At 26.9% G+C, this 18,281-nt stretch overlaps 3 protein-coding genes across 6 annotated transcripts; 1 reads left to right on the plus strand and 2 right to left on the minus strand.

Annotated features, from left to right (window-relative positions):
- Positions 1 to 685: 685 nt before the first annotated feature.
- LOC114128904 (uncharacterized) lies at positions 686 to 2,133 on the plus strand. Its single transcript, XM_027993547.2, has 3 exons — positions 686 to 860; positions 1,481 to 1,642; positions 1,728 to 2,133. The coding sequence occupies exons 1-3, from the start codon at positions 806 to 808 to the stop codon at positions 2,081 to 2,083; spliced, it is 573 nt and encodes a 190-aa protein (XP_027849348.2). The 5' UTR covers positions 686 to 805; the 3' UTR covers positions 2,084 to 2,133.
- A 3,592-nt stretch (positions 2,134 to 5,725) lies between these two features.
- On the minus strand, positions 5,726 to 8,924 carry LOC114132698 (uncharacterized). Its single transcript, XM_027998234.2, has 3 exons — positions 8,746 to 8,924; positions 6,247 to 6,396; positions 5,726 to 6,161 (listed from the first exon to the last, which is right to left on the minus strand). Exons 1-3 carry the CDS (start codon positions 8,798 to 8,800, stop codon positions 5,803 to 5,805), a joined length of 564 nt encoding a protein of 187 aa, XP_027854035.1. The 5' UTR covers positions 8,801 to 8,924; the 3' UTR covers positions 5,726 to 5,802.
- A 4,227-nt stretch (positions 8,925 to 13,151) lies between these two features.
- On the minus strand, positions 13,152 to 17,892 carry LOC114132974 (zinc finger protein 260). 4 transcript variants are annotated; one of them, XM_027998609.2, is made up of 11 exons: positions 17,727 to 17,892; positions 16,567 to 16,818; positions 16,349 to 16,483; positions 16,205 to 16,281; positions 15,980 to 16,148; positions 15,789 to 15,910; positions 15,574 to 15,730; positions 15,284 to 15,393; positions 15,080 to 15,221; positions 14,371 to 15,016; positions 13,152 to 13,786 (listed from the first exon to the last, which is right to left on the minus strand). In XM_027998609.2, the coding sequence occupies exons 2-11, from the start codon at positions 16,805 to 16,807 to the stop codon at positions 13,612 to 13,614; spliced, it is 1,974 nt and encodes a 657-aa protein (XP_027854410.2). In that variant the 5' UTR covers positions 16,808 to 16,818; positions 17,727 to 17,892; the 3' UTR covers positions 13,152 to 13,611. The 4 variants fall into 4 exon arrangements, with proteins under 4 accessions (XP_027854410.2, XP_027854404.2, XP_027854397.2 ...); XM_027998603.2 differs by lacking the exon at positions 17,727 to 17,892 and adding an exon at positions 17,394 to 17,567; XM_027998596.2 differs by lacking the exon at positions 17,727 to 17,892 and adding an exon at positions 17,390 to 17,567.
- Positions 17,893 to 18,281: the final 389 nt, after the last annotated feature.

Here is an 18,281-nt window from a genome sequence, read left to right on the forward strand (position 1 = left end):
GATAAATATATTGGTTAGGTTATATTATTAAGTTAGCAATATCTATGTATAATAACATATTTTTAAAAATATAGTCTGTTAATTATTTATCATTGAATTTAAGTTTAACACGCCCATTTCACCAATTAATTCATTATTACCTATTATGTAAAGCACATCGAGTTCCCCGATTCTTTTTTTTAGTTTAACCTTTAAAATATGGCAATCCTTTATTGTCAAATATTTGGGTGGGGGATGGCATTTAAAAATATAGCTTGATGTGTGAGTAATTACCCTAACTTTTATTTATGTGTGTTTGGTATAATAAAATAGTTTGATGCCATTGAGTCATTAGTTAATAGATTAAGAACAGAATTAATAGTGATGAAATATTATATGTTAAGTAATTATAATTTGTAAGTCAAATATGAATTATTATTTCAAAAAGTTTGCAAATTATTAAGAATCGTAATCTTGCTAGGTTGTTTTTATTCATAGAAATTACAAGGTGTTATTTGAGTTAACAAATATAGAGATTATTATTCCAATTATAAATTAAATTATTTATTATAGATATTGTATAAATATATAGTGCATGTACACCAATAAGAATTAAAAGAAACTAAGTCATTAAATATACGACTAATAATAATATAATTCAATCGATTTATTATATCTAACTTTGGAAGTATAAAATACACCTAACAAACCATCATTATGCTTCAGTGTTCATTGTTTAATTTGACGTCAATCTCTTTGTTTGGTTTATGAATTACTAAGACAATTAATATTTTTAATATTGGTTTCATTAATTTGACTTAAGAAAATGAAAAAATCTTCAGTTATTTCAATTGCGTTGTTCGTAATCTTTACTATATCAGGTAAATAAAAATTGTATTATTATGTTTTATACTATAAGGCAGTAATTCTCAACCGGCGTGACATGTCATCTAAGGGTGACATGGATCTACCTTAGGGGTGACACGAAAAATCAACGAGAAAAAGAAAAAAAATTAAATAAATACATTTTTGCGAAAAAAATCATGTTATATATTCATATTAATATCAACGTTTTGTTCGTTTTTTCTATGTACTTTACTATTTTTTTTAACAATAAAATAATTTTTAAATATACAGCTAAGATTGTTTATTTTTTTGATGTTAGGATGACGCAGTGTTTGATTCTAGTGGTTAAAGGTGACATGAATCAAAATAGAGGTTGAGAACTACTGCTATAAGGAGTCATGTTAAACGAAAATATTTACAAAGTATTTTATTTTGAAATGTTATTATTTGTCAGCATACATAATATAGATATTAACGTATATACTTAAGACTTAGCGTTTTTATTCTCATGTAAATTAATAAGTTTTATCCTGTCATATACCTATCTTTTTTAGGTAAATTATAGTTTTCATTTCATTAAGAAAATAAAATATAAATTAAAATTACTTTGTACAATATATATATATTGTGTAAAAAATTGTATTGAATTTTTTAGGTATACATTGTGATTCACAAGATTCGAATTTAACTTGCGCTGAAAATTTTGATAAATGTTTAAACCACACTGATTGCTGCTCTGGAAGATGCCATATGACGGGCTATATACGCAATAGAATTTGTCTGGCATCTAATTTTTCATTCATAGAACCAACAAAAAGTAATAATCTGTAGATGTTATTAAAATCACTTATCAGAATTCGCTGAACTTTTCCTAATTTATTTTTTTATTTTATGACAAAAAGTTCAAAAAGGTAATTGTTCATACTATGAACCGGAAGACGAAAAAGTTAATGAATCTATGTCTACATCATTCGGATTATATGCATCGCACCCGTTATTACCAACCAACTCAATGGTCGAAGTGAATCATGACGGAAAAACTGTAACTGTCACAATAACCAATCAGAATGTAAATAATAATAATAACTCAATTTTGAACTTATCAAGAGAAGCAGCTAAGGAGTTAGGCATTGAAAAAGAAGGATTGTTTGAATGTAACTTGCAAGTACTGGATCCCAATGATGATGATTATTATCCTCTTCTAAAACCTATTGGAGCTATTATAATTTTTATAGCAGCAATGTTTATAATAATATGACGAATTAAACACATTGATAAATAATAAACAAATTATTAAAATAATTTTTATATCGATTTTCCCATTAATTATAAACACTATCCATAATCTTTTAAGCCGGTCTCGTACGACTCAAACGTTGGCTCAAAATGTATTGTGATTAATTTTGAGCATATGTTATGGCGTTTTATTTATATTGCGAACATCGCGAACGGTTCACGTTGTGTGAAACCGGCTTATAAATCAATCTGATATAATGTCCAAAATTAAAAAGTTGAAATTAATTACAACATATTTTTTGTTAATAATATCAAGCATGTTTTTTTGGCTTATATATTGACGAGAGACATAATAATTATAGAATATGTTCACCAATTTAGGAAACACTGAATTTCTCGGCTGGATTATATTGAAATAAATTGATTTTTTTTACAAGCTGGTGGTATATAAATTCACATTTAAAGATGCATTTAAAAATTTTTATCATTTTCAACTGCGCATACTCAATAATTTTTTTCTTTTTTAATATCAACACCTATTTTGAATACCATACTCGGATATGCCCACTTTTTGAAAGTAATTTTTATGAATAAACTATGATTCTAAATTCAAAGTTGACTGAATAAGAGCCCCTTAAATTTCAATAAATAAAACCATTTATAATTATTTATCATTGGTTACTTTTTGAATGTTTTTACATTTTTTTTTTTTTTATATATGTGTTATAGTTATAAATAAGACTAATATAATATGGATATATAAAATTATATATTAAAATATAAGTTACGTAAAAATATTCAAAAAGTAACTAATAATGAAATAATTATAAATGGTTTTATGCATTTTTAAAAATAATAAAATAATTGATATAATTTTAAAAACTAGCCTTCAATTTTAAATTTAGAACCATAATTATTGATTCATCAGAATTACAAAATTAATTTAAAAAGTAGGCCTTTCTGAATATGGTATTCAAAATAGAAGTTGTTATTAAAAAAAAAAAAAAAAAAATCAGTGTTTCCTAAATTTTTGAACACACTGCAGTATACTTAAATATAATATTATTATTTTATTTTATTTTTTGAAACATAATTTAAAATAAGTATTTGTTTTTATTGATAATAGGTATCATATATATACCTACTTAGAATGGATTTTAAATTACATGTAAAATTCACTTACAACATAATTTAAAATATAAGATATATTTTTATAAAAAATACAATTACGAATTATTGAATTAGCTAAGTACCTAATAAGTATTAAGTCTTAAAAAACACAGAAGTTAGAGTGAGTTATTAAAATATTCTTATAAATACAATATTAATTAGGTATTCCGATTTCATTATTGCACTATTTGGGAAGATGGATTATGACAGGATACTAAAATTTAATAAAATTATGTAATAACAAACTAATAAATTATTTTTTCACATTATGATGATGTTCAAGAATCAAGATTCATCAGATAATAAATAATTTTACGATATTTAGTAACCCTAACCCGTTATTGCTAACCGCTACTAATAATGTTACCTATTAGCTTATAAAAATAAGTAAATTATTTTTAACTAACTGAATAATCAAGCATACTATTATTATTATAACAAGTACAAATGTACCTTGAATGTACTTAGTCTATACCAGAGTTTCCCAAAGTGGACAATATCACCCCCTCGGAGGCGATAGGGCTATCCAGCGGGGTGATAAAAGTTACAAGTTTAATTAATTTTTTATTGCGTACTTATGTACCAATACATTTTTTTATGGTAGGTGGCGTCTGTCATTTTTTTTTACTCGTGGGTGGTAAAGATAAATAGTTTGGGAATCACTGGTCTATACCTACTTAATAAATTAATATTTATCATAGCAAATAACTAAATAAATTACACGCATAGATTCATCTAAACTAAATTATTAACATCTATATATTTTAGTGTTATTAGTTTATTACATACAATTAATCATTATAGATTCGCATGATTGAGGATTATCTATTATTAGTCGTTGCATAATAAATATTATCCATATGAGGAGATCAATTTACAGAAGAATATTTTATAGTACATACCTTGTGGACCACTGTTATTGTAGCCTGTTGGTTAAATTCAAATTATCTAAATATAAATAATACTATAATAGTTGAATGGTTCTATATATTATATCTAGCTACATATTTTATTTTTTGATTAATATTTGAGAATATTTCCTTTACACTCGCTGTCACTTTGAATTTTTAATTTTGTTACTAACGTCAAGTTAATCTACCTACTGTATTATCATTATTTTATCGGATAACATTATTAAAACAGTATAGTTTAAAAACGCTATGTATATGAGTTATTATAACAAGTTCACCATTGAACCAAGTCCAATAATTATTAAAATTGTTTTTTGTTTTTCGCTCGACACACACTTCATGATTTCATACTTGTAATAAATTATGTGTTCACAAAGTTTTTAGAACATCTGCGATCATTTTAAACGAATACTCGTATATACCGCAGATCCGTTAACACCAAACAAAGTTCAACAGGTTTAATTTAAATACACTGCAAAATAGCTAGGATTCGATTGAATGTTTTTCATCAAGTCAGTGGTGTATTTATGACACCTTTGAGGGGAAATACGACTGAAATATTAGATGTCAAACATTCCAGAATTGTATTAGCTACTGATAAAGTGATAATACAAAAAAAAAATTTATTTCATATAATATTGATATACAACATTAAGACTGTTTCTACAGAAATAGGAATAATCATTGATCAAGATGTACCTAACCGTAAATCTAATATATCAATAAATTATACAGGTATAATTATTATAACTATACCTATTAAACACATTAAACCCATAGCAAAGTTTTTTTTCCAAAAACTTGATGAATTTAGATGCCAAGGACTTAGCCCCCTCCTTAGTTTTGATTGAATTTTAATAAGCTATGGAGTTTAAAATAAAAGTAAAAGTATTTACAGATAGTTATTTTTAAATCATACATAATTACTCTATTTTTATAATAATGACGTTGATTATAAATAATAGTAAATATATTTAAAATGAATGATATAATATAATATACATAGATAATTGAATGTGTGAAGAGGTATTGAAATGGCGTTTGAATTAAAAACGTCAACTGTTTAATATCTAAGTGACTCGTGTGGAAAAATATCTCCATAAACAGTCTAAACTCTAAACTCCATATCTATTAAGATTGGTACATCGTATATTGTAATTATACATACCTACCTGTTTAATAGTCTTAAAATGATTAATATCCTAAATTCATAACACACCACAAGTCAATAGTAATAGGTTATATTACATACGAATATACGATTGACGATTGTATACTAAGAGTTTAGACAATTATCGAACACGAATGTTCAATTGCTATTTTAATATTTATTTTATAAATATGAGGCTTATGGACTATGAATATAGATGTGAAATGATTTCCGTGATTAATTCGTGTAGCTTTTTGTATACAAAATAAAATACATTTATTTTCCAGTTTAATTTTATACGATGTACACGGGAAAAGAGTTACAAATTACAATTGTAGAACATGGAAATAATTAATAATAATAGACTTATTGCAAACAGTTTTAATAGTTTAAATTAATTGGATATTTAAAAATAAAATCAATGCAACAATAATTCAATAATATGATAGAAACATTTATTGCATGAGATAAACGTATAAACTTTAGTTTATCTGTATTCTAGTTCCTATTTTAGAGAAAAGTAATTATAAGTAATACAACTACGCAAAACGATGCCGTAACAGTAACTATTTTTTTTAAAGACACATAATCGGGTTCAGGTTCATATACACCTATGGAACAAGGATAATACCCATCATCTGCAATATCTAACATGAGTGCAGCTTCTCTAGACAACTGCAAAATAGTTTTATTAGACTCTGTTGGAAAGCCATTTATTGTGACATCTATAGTTTTATTGTTGTATTTTAATTGGACTTTTGTGAAAATTGGCAGTATAGCGTGGGCTGCATTGATCCCGAATCTTTCGTACGTTGCATGACTCTGATCTTCGTGGAACGATTTATTATATAAACACAATCCTTCTTCGACTAAAAGCCATAAAAAAAGCAATATTATTAAAAGAATTAATTTTATTTTTGCATGTTTGTATTTAAGATATTCATTAGTTAATACTTTTTGGATCATATAAAGTTGTATTTTTAGGTTCCATGCAATAACTGTTGCGTGGATTGCCTGTAAATTCACAATTATCAGAACAACATTCCTTGTCTTCAAAACATAGTTCTTTAAACTCTAGGCATTTGGCTTCTTCACAGCTTATTTCTGAAAATTTTATAAATACAAATGGTTATATACTAGTACGATGATAGAATCGATAGATATATAGTATGTATACGCGTATAATATAGTGGTGCAGGAAATATGCATGTCATACACGTACACATCGATGCGTCTGCAGTCTTAATTTTATCATAACTACTTACTTAAGTTAGTTAATTACATATAATTCACCACATGTCTCAACCAAAACCCTAAAAACTAATTATAAATAATGAAAATAATTGTTTTCCTTATCATGAATTAAAAGTTATTTTTTAAATACCTAATTAAAAAAAAAATAATAATAGTACAACTTTATTAAATAGGTACATTGTTAATATTGAAGGTCTCATAAAAAAATAATAGCCAATTTAAGAGTTTGGTTAATATTAGGAACGAATGCAGTGTATGACTATATTATAATATTATCAATACTCACCAACAAAATATGTCACCATCGCATACCTTTTAATAGACGACATGTCAACATGCAGGGTGATTTAAAAATTAACTTGCAATATGTTCTTAATAAAGTAACAGGGCCATATTTAGTGATTTGGCGTCCTTGGGCTACAACTATTTAAGTGCCCCTTCCTTAATCATTTCTTCAATACATCAACACCAAGACTAACTTTGAAAAATAATTTGATCTTACATTCTTACTACAATGAAAAACCCATATTTTTCTTTTCTTTTTATTTCTAACTTTAAAAAATTTTAAATGTTTACAAGAACATAATAACAAGTAAGACATATTAATCATATTTATAAATCATAACGTATACTATACATATTATATTCGTTTATTCATATATTATAATATTGACAGTGAAATTACAAATTTTGAAAAATTTGTGAAGTGACGTATGATTTATAAATAGTTACGAGTAGAATAACACAACCGTTGTCAACAAATTCCCGGGTCGAACGATATCGACAAATCATTATCGTCGTCATTGATATCCAGTGTCGGGTCTTACCCACCCGGCTACCCAGCGATCATCGGGGCCCCTGGACATTTTTATTTATTGGGGCTCATACCTAAATGGAAAAAAATATTAAGTTTACTTGCAATTCCGGTCTCAGATTCCAATCAAATCAGTTTGTAAATATTGAACCACTGGTTATAAATACTAGTATATAATATATTATTTATTTACTTGGTATATTATAATATTATTAAAAAGTATTACAATTTAAAAGTAATATTTTAAATTTGTATATTTTATTTAATTATTTAAAGATAAATAATGTTAATTTCATATTAAATATACACGGAAAATGCAATTACTTTTGTATTATATATTATTTATAAATATTATAAATTTAAAAGACCATTTTTTTGTTTTTTGTAAAAGGGCCCATTGTAAATTACTGTGCTGGAGGCCCAATCATAAGCCAGACCAACACTGTCGATATCTTATATAATTTGTTTTATAATTAAAGCATTGCGTAAATGAAGAATAATAAACACACGGTGAAGAATGATGATAAATATTAAATACAGTTGTAATCGAAAATTATTGGCATGGCGTTAAAAAAAATTTAAAAATATACAATATTTTATTTTATTTTTTACCATTTATTCGGCGCCCCTGAAAATTAGCGCCCCAGGCAATTCCCCGGGCCACTCCCTAAATACGGTCCTGTTAAGTAATAATTATGTCAATCATTATAAAAGTACCTAAGAATCTTGAGGTATTAATATCGAAGTATAGGTATCTATCAATATTCAATAATAATTTTCAATGAAAGAAAAAATAAATAAAAGATGGTGTTTTTATTAAATGTACTGAGAATATTCCTGATCGGAGAAACCGTCAGTGATTCAAAATTAATTAAAACATTGATTTATCATAAATGTACTATACTCACTTTGTATACCTACTACCTATGTAAAAAAACAATTAATATTTCAATCCATATGCTCAGAAACTAAAAACCTTAAAGGATACTTAATATTATATTATTATAATAATATCTAGAACCTAGGTATACTATGTTATATTATATTTTAGAAAATATTCTTGCATATATATATATTTTTTTCCAAAGTATAAAAGTTTAAACATATCAATGAATAATAAATTATTGACTATATTTGAAATAATATATATATATATATACGTAGAATGCCTATGGGCCTAATATCGTTTTACAATACATTGTACGATAAATAAACATAACGCTTATAAACGTCTTTATTGTTGTGTATTTAATATCAGTCCTCTAAATAATAACAAACGCATCGTGTAAAAATAGTTGTTTTGTATCCTATTGCGTAGGTATAGGAATAAGTTACAATTTACATGTCATCATTGTTACTTATGCCAAAATAAAACTTATATTCACCTGGTATTATAAAAACTGCGAACAGCACAATTGATACAACGAACGATTTCTCCATTTTGCTTCCAGTAGGATTTTTACGTAGTTATGTGTGCTTTGTGCTGCAAATAATGATATTATACGAATCGTTGTATGTCCGATCAAACGTAGAGATCAACGTCGAGTAAAACAATGAATAAGGTACCTATTTATTAAAATGCACCGTACAGCCTTATACTGTAATTATGGTATTTCATTTCAATCAAATTTAATGGATTAAATTATACCATTTGTTGTTAATTTAATCGTGGTTTTAGTTTCTATCGTCGTGTATTATATTATGTATTTATCTTTTTAAATATTAATTTTATAATTAAAACAGTTCTTCGGAGATAATTATAATGTACCTAATTAATCCTAACATCTGCAACTCGTGTACTATTATAATACTTCAGCTCTTTGATATTTTTATAAATGTAGGAATGTACACTGCATGTTTGTAATATATATCAATATTCAATGTGTTATTTAACAGCATTTTATTATTATCAACATAATTGTTGAACAAATCTATAGTGATTAAGCTTAGTGCCAACTTATTATTTATAATAAATACCATTCAATTATTGATGGTTTGACATATTTTTTTATTGAAATCATGTCATGAAACTTTTTAAAAAAGGAGAATTATACATAATATTATAGATAGGTACCTGAAGGTACCTATACTTACCGACCTATCTGCCTACGGTAAAATTATACAGGAAACATACATTTCATAATAGTTTTTTCTGACATATTATGATGTTTTGAAGAATAAATATATATATAATATATGTTCAAATTTTAATATTGCATAATGCTATTATTAATTGTTGGAGTTACGAGGAAGGAATTAAACATTTTAAATTCAAAGCGGAGCAATGAATGTATTATAGATTTTATAATGATTTAATTTATTATTATTTTATGTCTATTATCACCTTTAATTTTAAGAGTGATTTCTGATAGGTAACAAATTTAATCTAATTGTTACTCTAAATTTCTAAGTAAGTATTTAACCAAATAATCAAGATAAAAAAAAATATAAATTACTATATCTGAATGTCTCACATGATATAATATACTCTCCATAAATATTTCTTTATCTCAATAGTACAAAACGTTTTTAAGACATATTCTACAAACGCCTAGAATTTATTTTCCACAACTATTGCAGCCCTCCAATAATAGTCTAATATCATAACTGTCCGATCCGCGGCCTCACTATTCCTATTTATTTTGTAGAAGGTGCATTAGACGAAATTTGTTGTCGAGACCTACAACTGCAGATTAACTGACCCTCTCATCATGTCAGCACGAAGTTGAACGAGGTTCCATAACTGGTTGGCTTCTTTTCTAAAGTTCATTTAATTTATTTAATCTTATTTCATTAAAATTTCATCATTTGTACTTATTGTGAAAAAAAACTCAGTAGTCTCAATCTTTTTAAGGTACCAAAAAATATCGTTATTTTTTCGTTATGAGTATAGATGATATAAAAAAATAGGCGAGTCCGACGGCTTTATTATACAATATATTATATAATAGTCGTCGAATGGGTCTTATTATAACATTACAATATACTGTTATGGATGTGTTAAATTCAATGATAATTAATTGTTTATGAAAAAAAGATTTTGAGAAGGACTATATCAAGTAATATTCTGTTTTTAGATATTGCTAGTCAATAGCAACTTAGGGGTCAGGGAAATATATTTTTTTTTTTATTCAACAACGAGTTTTATAAACCTTGGCAGAATGAAAGTATTTAAATAAAAATGTTTTGTATAAAAATAAATATTTTTATACATTCCCGGTTTTGGATTAAACAAAACTATGTTGAATACAAATTTTATCATCATAAATAAATGTATAAATAATATATAAATACAAAGTACCAACGTAACGTTGGTAATGTGCATAATATCTTAACTGCCTTAAGAACTATATCCATAATAATATTATAGCTGCTATAGGAATATATATATATATATTTTTTTTTTGTAAGTACCTAATATGAAAACCATTACACTCGAGATTAATGTGTCATCTCAGCATTAAAATTCCCTAACAAACGTAAAAATATAAATAGTATATAAATAATCTACAGTATGTTAAGTCTACTTATTGAGTACAATCTACAGAGTTATAAGTTATAACTAAATTAAAAATTAATATTTAAACTAAATCCTATAAGAAATGATAGTTAATATTTACCATGCTTCTATAATCAATACGAATGGAATGTATCTATACCTATAGTTATAAAATTGTTCAATAAAAAAGTAAAAAGATAAAACTAATTTGTTTTACTTGTAATGTAATTTGAGGGTTAATAAAGTAGGTACTTAAATGTTTTACTTTAAAATTACTATAATAATTGTAAATAATATAGTACTTAAAACTATTATTTTAATGAAAATATATTCTTACAATTTAATTGATTCTAATTTTTTAGATTCTGAACGAAGTGATGAATGTATTGATTTCACAATGATATGTGTGTGTATTTTTTTGTGACTGTGTACAGCATAACAAGTCAAAATAATGCTTCAATTTAAAACTTTGGGGGTGGTTTTCGATGGAATAGTGAATATCCTTGGTGCATTAAAAAGGTCAAAAGTAAGATTTTTCCAACAGTTTTCAAAAAAATCGATTTTTCTGTATGGTTGTAACTCAAACACTGTAAATACTTGAAATTGTCACCAAATGTTTATATTAGCGTCTTATCTACAAACAGTTAAATTTTCAAAATATTTTGGCTTTTTCGAGTTATTTTATATAGACAACTGAAATTTTCAATTTTTCAAAGTATTTTTTTTTTTGAAGTGTCGATAAAAAAATCTTGGCTGCCTAAAAAACTTGAAATTTTAAATACAAGGTTCTTTATGGTTTGTTCTTATTATAGTTAAAAAAAAAATAAAAAATTGTTAGTCACAAATTCACAGTTTTTTTTAAAAAGCATTACATTTTTACGAAATATGTAAAAATTTAATTAACGAAAATTTGCAAGTAATTTAGTAGTTGAAAAATCATAATTTTTTTTGTATTTATATCTAAAGGTTATTTAAATTCAATTTTAAGTTTTTCATAAATTTTCCTTCTAATAGCTATACAGAAAACTCGAAACATCACTATAAGAAACATTTTAAGTGCGTTTGAATTTTAAATTTTTACGAAATAGAGTAACAATACCTAACGATTTATCTTCAAACGAATTTAAATATTTGTTATAATTCAAAAAGTATAAGTGTTGTAGATACTTGAAAATTTCACCAGTTATTAAGATTGGCATTTTCTTTACATGATTTAATTTTCAAAATATTTTGCTTATTTTAAAGCTATTTATGGGCATTTGAAATATTCGTTTTTGTTTTTTTTTATATATATAAATAATGATAATATTTTTTTGGACGAGTCAAAATAGGTACTTTAAAATTGAATACAAAGTTTCTCATAAGTTAGTCTTATAGTGATTCAAAAGTTATAAGAATACACAGGCACAATTTTTTTTTTATTAGCATTTGAAATTCAAATATTGACGACAATTTGTCAAAATCAAGAAAATACCTACCTATTTACAAATTATTTTGTAGGTATAATTCATTAAAAAAATTCGTATAAGTAGCTTAGAATTGAAAACTTATACAACATTTTTCATAAGTTTGGCTTACAATAATTATAATACACAATTTAAATTTTGGTGTATTCAGGCCATTAAAACATAAACCACCTTTTGGCTTTTACATCAACCACTGGAAATTTTATCCTAGGTTGACAAATTATCTCCATTCAAAATCGTTTTTCATATACAATGAAACCTTTCATTATTAATATAATAATAGGTATATGATTTTATAAATTATAATACTTATTCAATTTTCAAGATATTTGACACAGTAAATATTTTTTTTTCAATATTTACAAACAAATTAATAATTTGTCATTCCTATCTATGAATAATTAAAAAATAATCAATTAATTTGACAATCGTGCCAAAAATTAGACTTGAATAAAAATGCCCGTTTTTCCTGATTATAAAAAAAACTAATATTTTTGATTTCCAAGATACCAACTAAAACCAATTTTATGTAAAAAACCAACCCCTTATATTTAAAACATTGAATTGTCACAAAAAGTAATGACAGGCCAAAAAAACACATCTTATTGTAAAATCAATGTGTTTATGTGTAATCAAAATATTTAGTTATAGACAATAGGAATATGTTTGTTGTCATAATATATTTATATAGATAAAATGTACTAGTAGATTATGATTTAAAGCTATGTTATTTAAAACTTATGCAACAATAATAGATCAATAAGGATTTCATGTGATAAATATATCCTTTCAAAACATTAAACAAAAAATATAGGTAACACATGAGTTATTTATTATATATAATAATTATTTATTTAATTCAATCCATTCCATACACCTAATTTTTTCAAGAATATCATTATAACTAAAATAGTAATCTTAATAAAAAATAAGTAAAATAAATTTAAATACCAAAATAAAATAAAAATAATAATTATATAATAGTAATTATTTTTACAAAAATAAGGTGCATTGTAGGTATAAGAAATATTAATTATAAATCTTAATATTATAACCCTTGATAATTGATAAAAAAACAGGAAACTGATATATTATGCTAATATTATAACATTAACAAAATAAAATATTTACTTAAAGTTAAACTGATAAAATTAAAATAATTATATCTTTCTAGCTTAAATTTAAACAATTATAAAAATATAGTCGTACCTCAGTAAAATAAGTCAAAACAACCAAGTGAAAAAGGACGAAAATTAAAAACAATTTTAATATAATTAAATTGTAAACTATGCTTTAGCTAATTTTAACACATGTTCAATAACTTCTTCAATTGTTTGGTTACTGAGTAGTGTTTGAATAGCTGAATCATCGATAATAATTGAGAATAATTGTTTTGAATTCTCTCGAAGTCTGGCCATATAAGAAGCATCTTCAGCTGCTACAGGAGTGTGACCACATCTCCTAAAAAACATTTATTATAAATATGAACGTTCTATTAAAAAGTGAACTAAGTAGTTAAGTATATTTTACAATAATTTTAAAATAATGTTATATTCACTAATGCAGATAAAAAAAATCAAAGAGTATCTATAGTTTATTCAGAATAAGAAACACAGTCGGCGGTCGACTACTGCGTATGGGCGTGATTACTATATACGGTCAGCTTACAGATAGTGTCTTTGATAGGGATAGACAAACGGGTGTAATCTAACCACCGTTGACGAAAATAAGTCGCCACCGACTGTGTTTCTTATTCTGAATAGACTATACACTACATGCAGATACATTGGTACATGTATATCTCTTGTTATAGCAATCAGTTGCTTTAAACAATCACTTTCTTAACTGGTAACATTTTTAGTGTTGCACAAATTAACAGAATAACCCCCAGGCATAAGGCATATACATTTCAAAAAAAAAAAAATACTTATAATAGTTATACATAAATAGATAACATCTAAGAAACAAAATTAAACCTCTAAGAATTTAGAATCAGCTAGGTTGCTGAATTTTAACTTAAAAAATATAAGTAAAAATTAACATACTTTATCACAGATTCAATTAAATGATCAACTGTTGTTCCTGGCCAACCAAATTCTTTAAGAGTACTCTCATCAACTAAAACGGTTAGCAATTCCATTAGTGATTCTGCCAAAGTGTTGTTTTGATTGGATTCTTCACTTGTGATTGACCCATTATCTTCTAATTCATCAATACTTTCATCATCGTCCTCTCTATTGTCAATTTCACCAGAAACGTTTTCGTTATCTTTATCTTTTTTCACTACTCCCAATAGCTGAGCTTCCAGTTTTTTCTTTTCAGCGTCAGCCATTATCTCAGCCAACATATCTCTATGTTTAGAGCGCATGTGACGTAACAAACAATCTTGACGAATAAATGCACGGCCACATTCATCACAAGCTCGTGGAGGTTCTTTTGTATGTGTTAATAAGTGAATTTTTAATGAAGACTTCATTGCAAACCGTTTTTCACAAATAGGACACGCATGAGCTTTGACTCCAGAATGAACAATATGATGTCTCTGTACATCTTCCTTTCGCAGTAAAGCTTTGTTACACACAGTACACATAAATGGTTCTGCTCCTTCATGTACATATCTAGTATGCAAAGTTAATCGAGAACGACGATTAAAGGATTTTCCACATATTTCACATGTAAAACCATTTTCACCTAAACATTTTTTTAAAAATAATTATAGCTTACAAATTCAATGATAACTTTTTAATTATATACCTGTGTGATGGAATAAATGGGCACGCAATTGTGAAATTTGTATGAAGGTTTTTCCACAGAATTCACATGAGTGTGGTTTAAGAGCGGTATGTGTTTTGATATGACGGTTTAAAGTTTCTTTAGCCGCAAATTTAGCAAAACACTAAAACGATTTTAAAATAAGAATACTATGTTTAATCTCATATAAAATAATTAAATACTAACTTGTTGACATTCATAAGGACGTTCACCAGTATGAATTCTACGATGTTTTTTCATGGCTCCACTGGATGGAAAACGTTTAGGACATAAATCACATTGATATGGTCTGTAACCTATACACAAAATAAAATATTTATGATACATCAAATAATATATCTTTATTTGTCACACACCACACTCTGATAAACAATTACCTTTAATTGCAATCCTACAGTATTGATGTTAGCATAAACATATACAGAAAATAAGAAATGTAGATAATATAAAGAATTATAAAAAGTATTTAAATTTACCCAAATGACTTCTTCTATGAACTGTCAATAATGCAGACCCCACAAATTCTTTATTACAATATTCACAATTATAAGTACGCTTCTTTTTAGTTTGGCCAGCATGAGCACGTAAATGTTCTCTTAAATTATCTTTTCTGTTGAAAACTTTTCCGCAAACCTTAAACCAATTTATTGTAAGTCAAATTATTCACAATGCATAAATTAATTTAATTTACTTGACATGGAAATTTGGGTTTTTCAGAACCATCGCAACCAGTTTGCATATTATGGCGTACAAGATGATATTTTCTACTAAATGATGTAAAGCAAACGGGACATGAATACGGTTTTAAAGTTCCTAAAAACAATTAATACATTTTTAATTTATTTATTAGAAAAAAAATAATAATAATAATTTACTACTTACCAGCATGAGAATACAAATGTTGAGATAATGTTTCTTTGTCAGTACAACTGAAGTCACAGGTGGGACAGTTTAAAACATCATCATAACAATGTACCATTAACTGATGGCGCTCCATATTAGCTTTTAATTTAAAAAAGTTTCCACAATCATAACATTCAAAATCACCAATCTGAAAAATAATTATTTTATAATCATTTGAAATAATCATTTTTATGCTTTTCAAACCGTATGAGCAGTAGCTAAGTCTTCACCACAACAGTCACAACTATTCATTTCTTTTTTCATTGAATCGTCATTTACGACTAAAATTATAAAGACAGATTTTATTAAAAAACTGATGAAATATAAAAATAAATGTTTTCAAATTACCAGTGGTAGTTTCTTGAGGTTTGCGATCATGTGATGTTTTATGTCTTTTTAAACCGGGAAGGGTTTTGAATGTTCGTGGACATATATCACAAGCATGTTCCAGTGGTTCAGGTTCAGGAACTATTTCTGCTTTTACTTTAAACATAATAAAAATAAAAATAATAATCAATGCAATTATTTAAATTAACTTCTATAAAAAAAAAATTTTTTGGAATTACTTATGCCAGGGCCATCTTCCTTTTCTACATCAAAGTCATACACATCTTCATTATTGTTAATATTTTTTTTATTTTTGATAACTTCATAATCAGCTACACCATTTGGAATGTAATCATATTCCTCAATATCGTCTTCATTTATATTTTGTAATATTGCTTCTAAATCTTCAGGTTCTGGGCTACGTTTTTCCACTTTAACTGTTCGTGGACGACCACGCTTTCTTGGTGTAGCTGTTTCCATATTTTGGCTATCTAAAAAAAAAAAATAAAAAGTAAGTATTTGAATTATTAAATCACAACTAATTTAACTCTGCTTTAGAACATCAGAAGAAGAACTATGACTAAATAAGTAAACAATTTTGGTATAATAAATAAAAATAATATTTGGTTAAAAAAAATAAAATACTTTTATTCTAATTTCATATAATTTACTACACCATGGCTTAGACAAATTATTTACTAAAAAATAATAACTGTTTAAATCTATGTAATGAATACAAAAAGTTAGAATTAAATGTATTTTGCATAACGTTCCTTATTGGATAATAAGTATAAGACACAAATTGTATATTTTAACATACATAATAAGAATTAGTTATTAACATAATATAAAATAATTTATTATAAATAAAAATAGTTTTCATTGTTGAATCCCTTAGGTTAGCATAATATATGAATACGACGCCTAAAAATATCATGTCCACTTGTTTACTCGTTACCTACTTACCGCGCCCAAATTATTGCAGACAAGTCAAAACCGAAAAATCATTCGAAGTTCAATCAAACAGTACTAAAAATATTAATAAAGATCAAAACACGGTACCTACGCGAAACGTAAAGCCGGATTCGAAAACTGTGCTAATGCAAATTTCTGCTAGGCAATAACGATTTTTTAATTTTTTTCACGGTATATCGAAACGCAACATATCAGACACGGGTGCCTTGGACCGTGTCACGTCATCGGCAGCGACGTACGTTGCCTATACGATAGGCCTAAAAAAAAAAAGTACGTTGACGAGTGCGTGCGTGAGTGCGTGTACGCCTAATTGCATACACACACACGTAAATCGACTGTCGTTAACCGATACCGATGTCGTAATTTACAGTACGTGGCTTTACGATTACCTTAAAACACTAAAAGTGGACTCGAAACGACTCACCTGTCACGTCGTGTCAATGCGAAACGGCTGCTGCGTCCTGAAAATCGTCGGACGGACACGGGAACGGAAATGCAAGCGGTTTCTAGACGGGTTGTCGGAGGGGCACACTGTTGCACGAGCGGCGAGCCCCTTAAACGGCGTACAATCGTCAACACAGGCGTCACACGAGAGCAAAATGGCGCACTGAACAAAAGGTGCCAGGCGCAAATAGCAGATGCGGCAACGTAACGCTTGGCCGTTTGCGGCGCTAAATTACCGTGCTCCGTCCGGTAATTACCGTGCTAGCGGCAACCTACGATCGGGCATTCACCGCAATGGCTACAGGCTGTCCCCGTCACCGATGGTCCAGTAAACCGAAAGTCTAAAAAACGAGTGGCGACGTCTTGCAAATTATTGCTTACTCGCTTCTTATATATATTAGATCGCTGTCCTTCACTGGCTTCATTCAGTGATTTGATCGCTCCTCGTCCTCTACAGTAAGTTCGCACTCGTACCAGACGATTGTCGACCACAATTAATTGGACGGTCCACACTTCCATAGTTTAAAATATGAAA

This window comes from Aphis gossypii, chromosome 1 (assembly GCF_020184175.1).
Source record: "Aphis gossypii isolate Hap1 chromosome 1, ASM2018417v2, whole genome shotgun sequence".
NCBI classification, from domain to species: Eukaryota; Metazoa; Arthropoda; class Insecta; order Hemiptera; family Aphididae; genus Aphis; species Aphis gossypii.

Bases quoted from the DNA above. Each gene is read 5' to 3' on its own strand.
- LOC114128904 (XM_027993547.2), top strand. From the start codon at position 806: ATGAAAAAATCTTCAGTTATTTCAATTGCGTTGTTCGTAATCTTTACT. The intron at 861-1,480 runs GTAAATAAAAAT...TGAATTTTTTAG, and splicing joins CGTAATCTTTACTATATCAG to GTATACATTGTGATTCACAA. The intron at 1,643-1,727 runs GTAATAATCTGT...TATGACAAAAAG, and splicing joins ATTCATAGAACCAACAAAAA to TTCAAAAAGGTAATTGTTCA.
- LOC114132698 (XM_027998234.2), bottom strand. From the start codon at position 8,800: ATGGAGAAATCGTTCGTTGTATCAATTGTGCTGTTCGCAGTTTTTATA. The intron at 6,397-8,745 runs GTGAATATAAGT...TAAAATTTTCAG, and splicing joins CGCAGTTTTTATAATACCAG to AAATAAGCTGTGAAGAAGCC. The intron at 6,162-6,246 runs GTATTAACTAAT...TATGGCTTTTAG, and splicing joins AACTTTATATGATCCAAAAA to TCGAAGAAGGATTGTGTTTA.
- LOC114132974 (XM_027998609.2), bottom strand. From the start codon at position 16,807: ATGGAAACAGCTACACCAAGAAAGCGTGGTCGTCCACGAACAGTTAAA. The intron at 16,282-16,348 runs GTAATTTGAAAA...TTATAATTTTAG, and splicing joins ACCTCAAGAAACTACCACTG to TCGTAAATGACGATTCAATG. The intron at 15,017-15,079 runs GTATATAATTAA...AAAAATGTTTAG, and splicing joins CCATTTATTCCATCACACAG to GTGAAAATGGTTTTACATGT.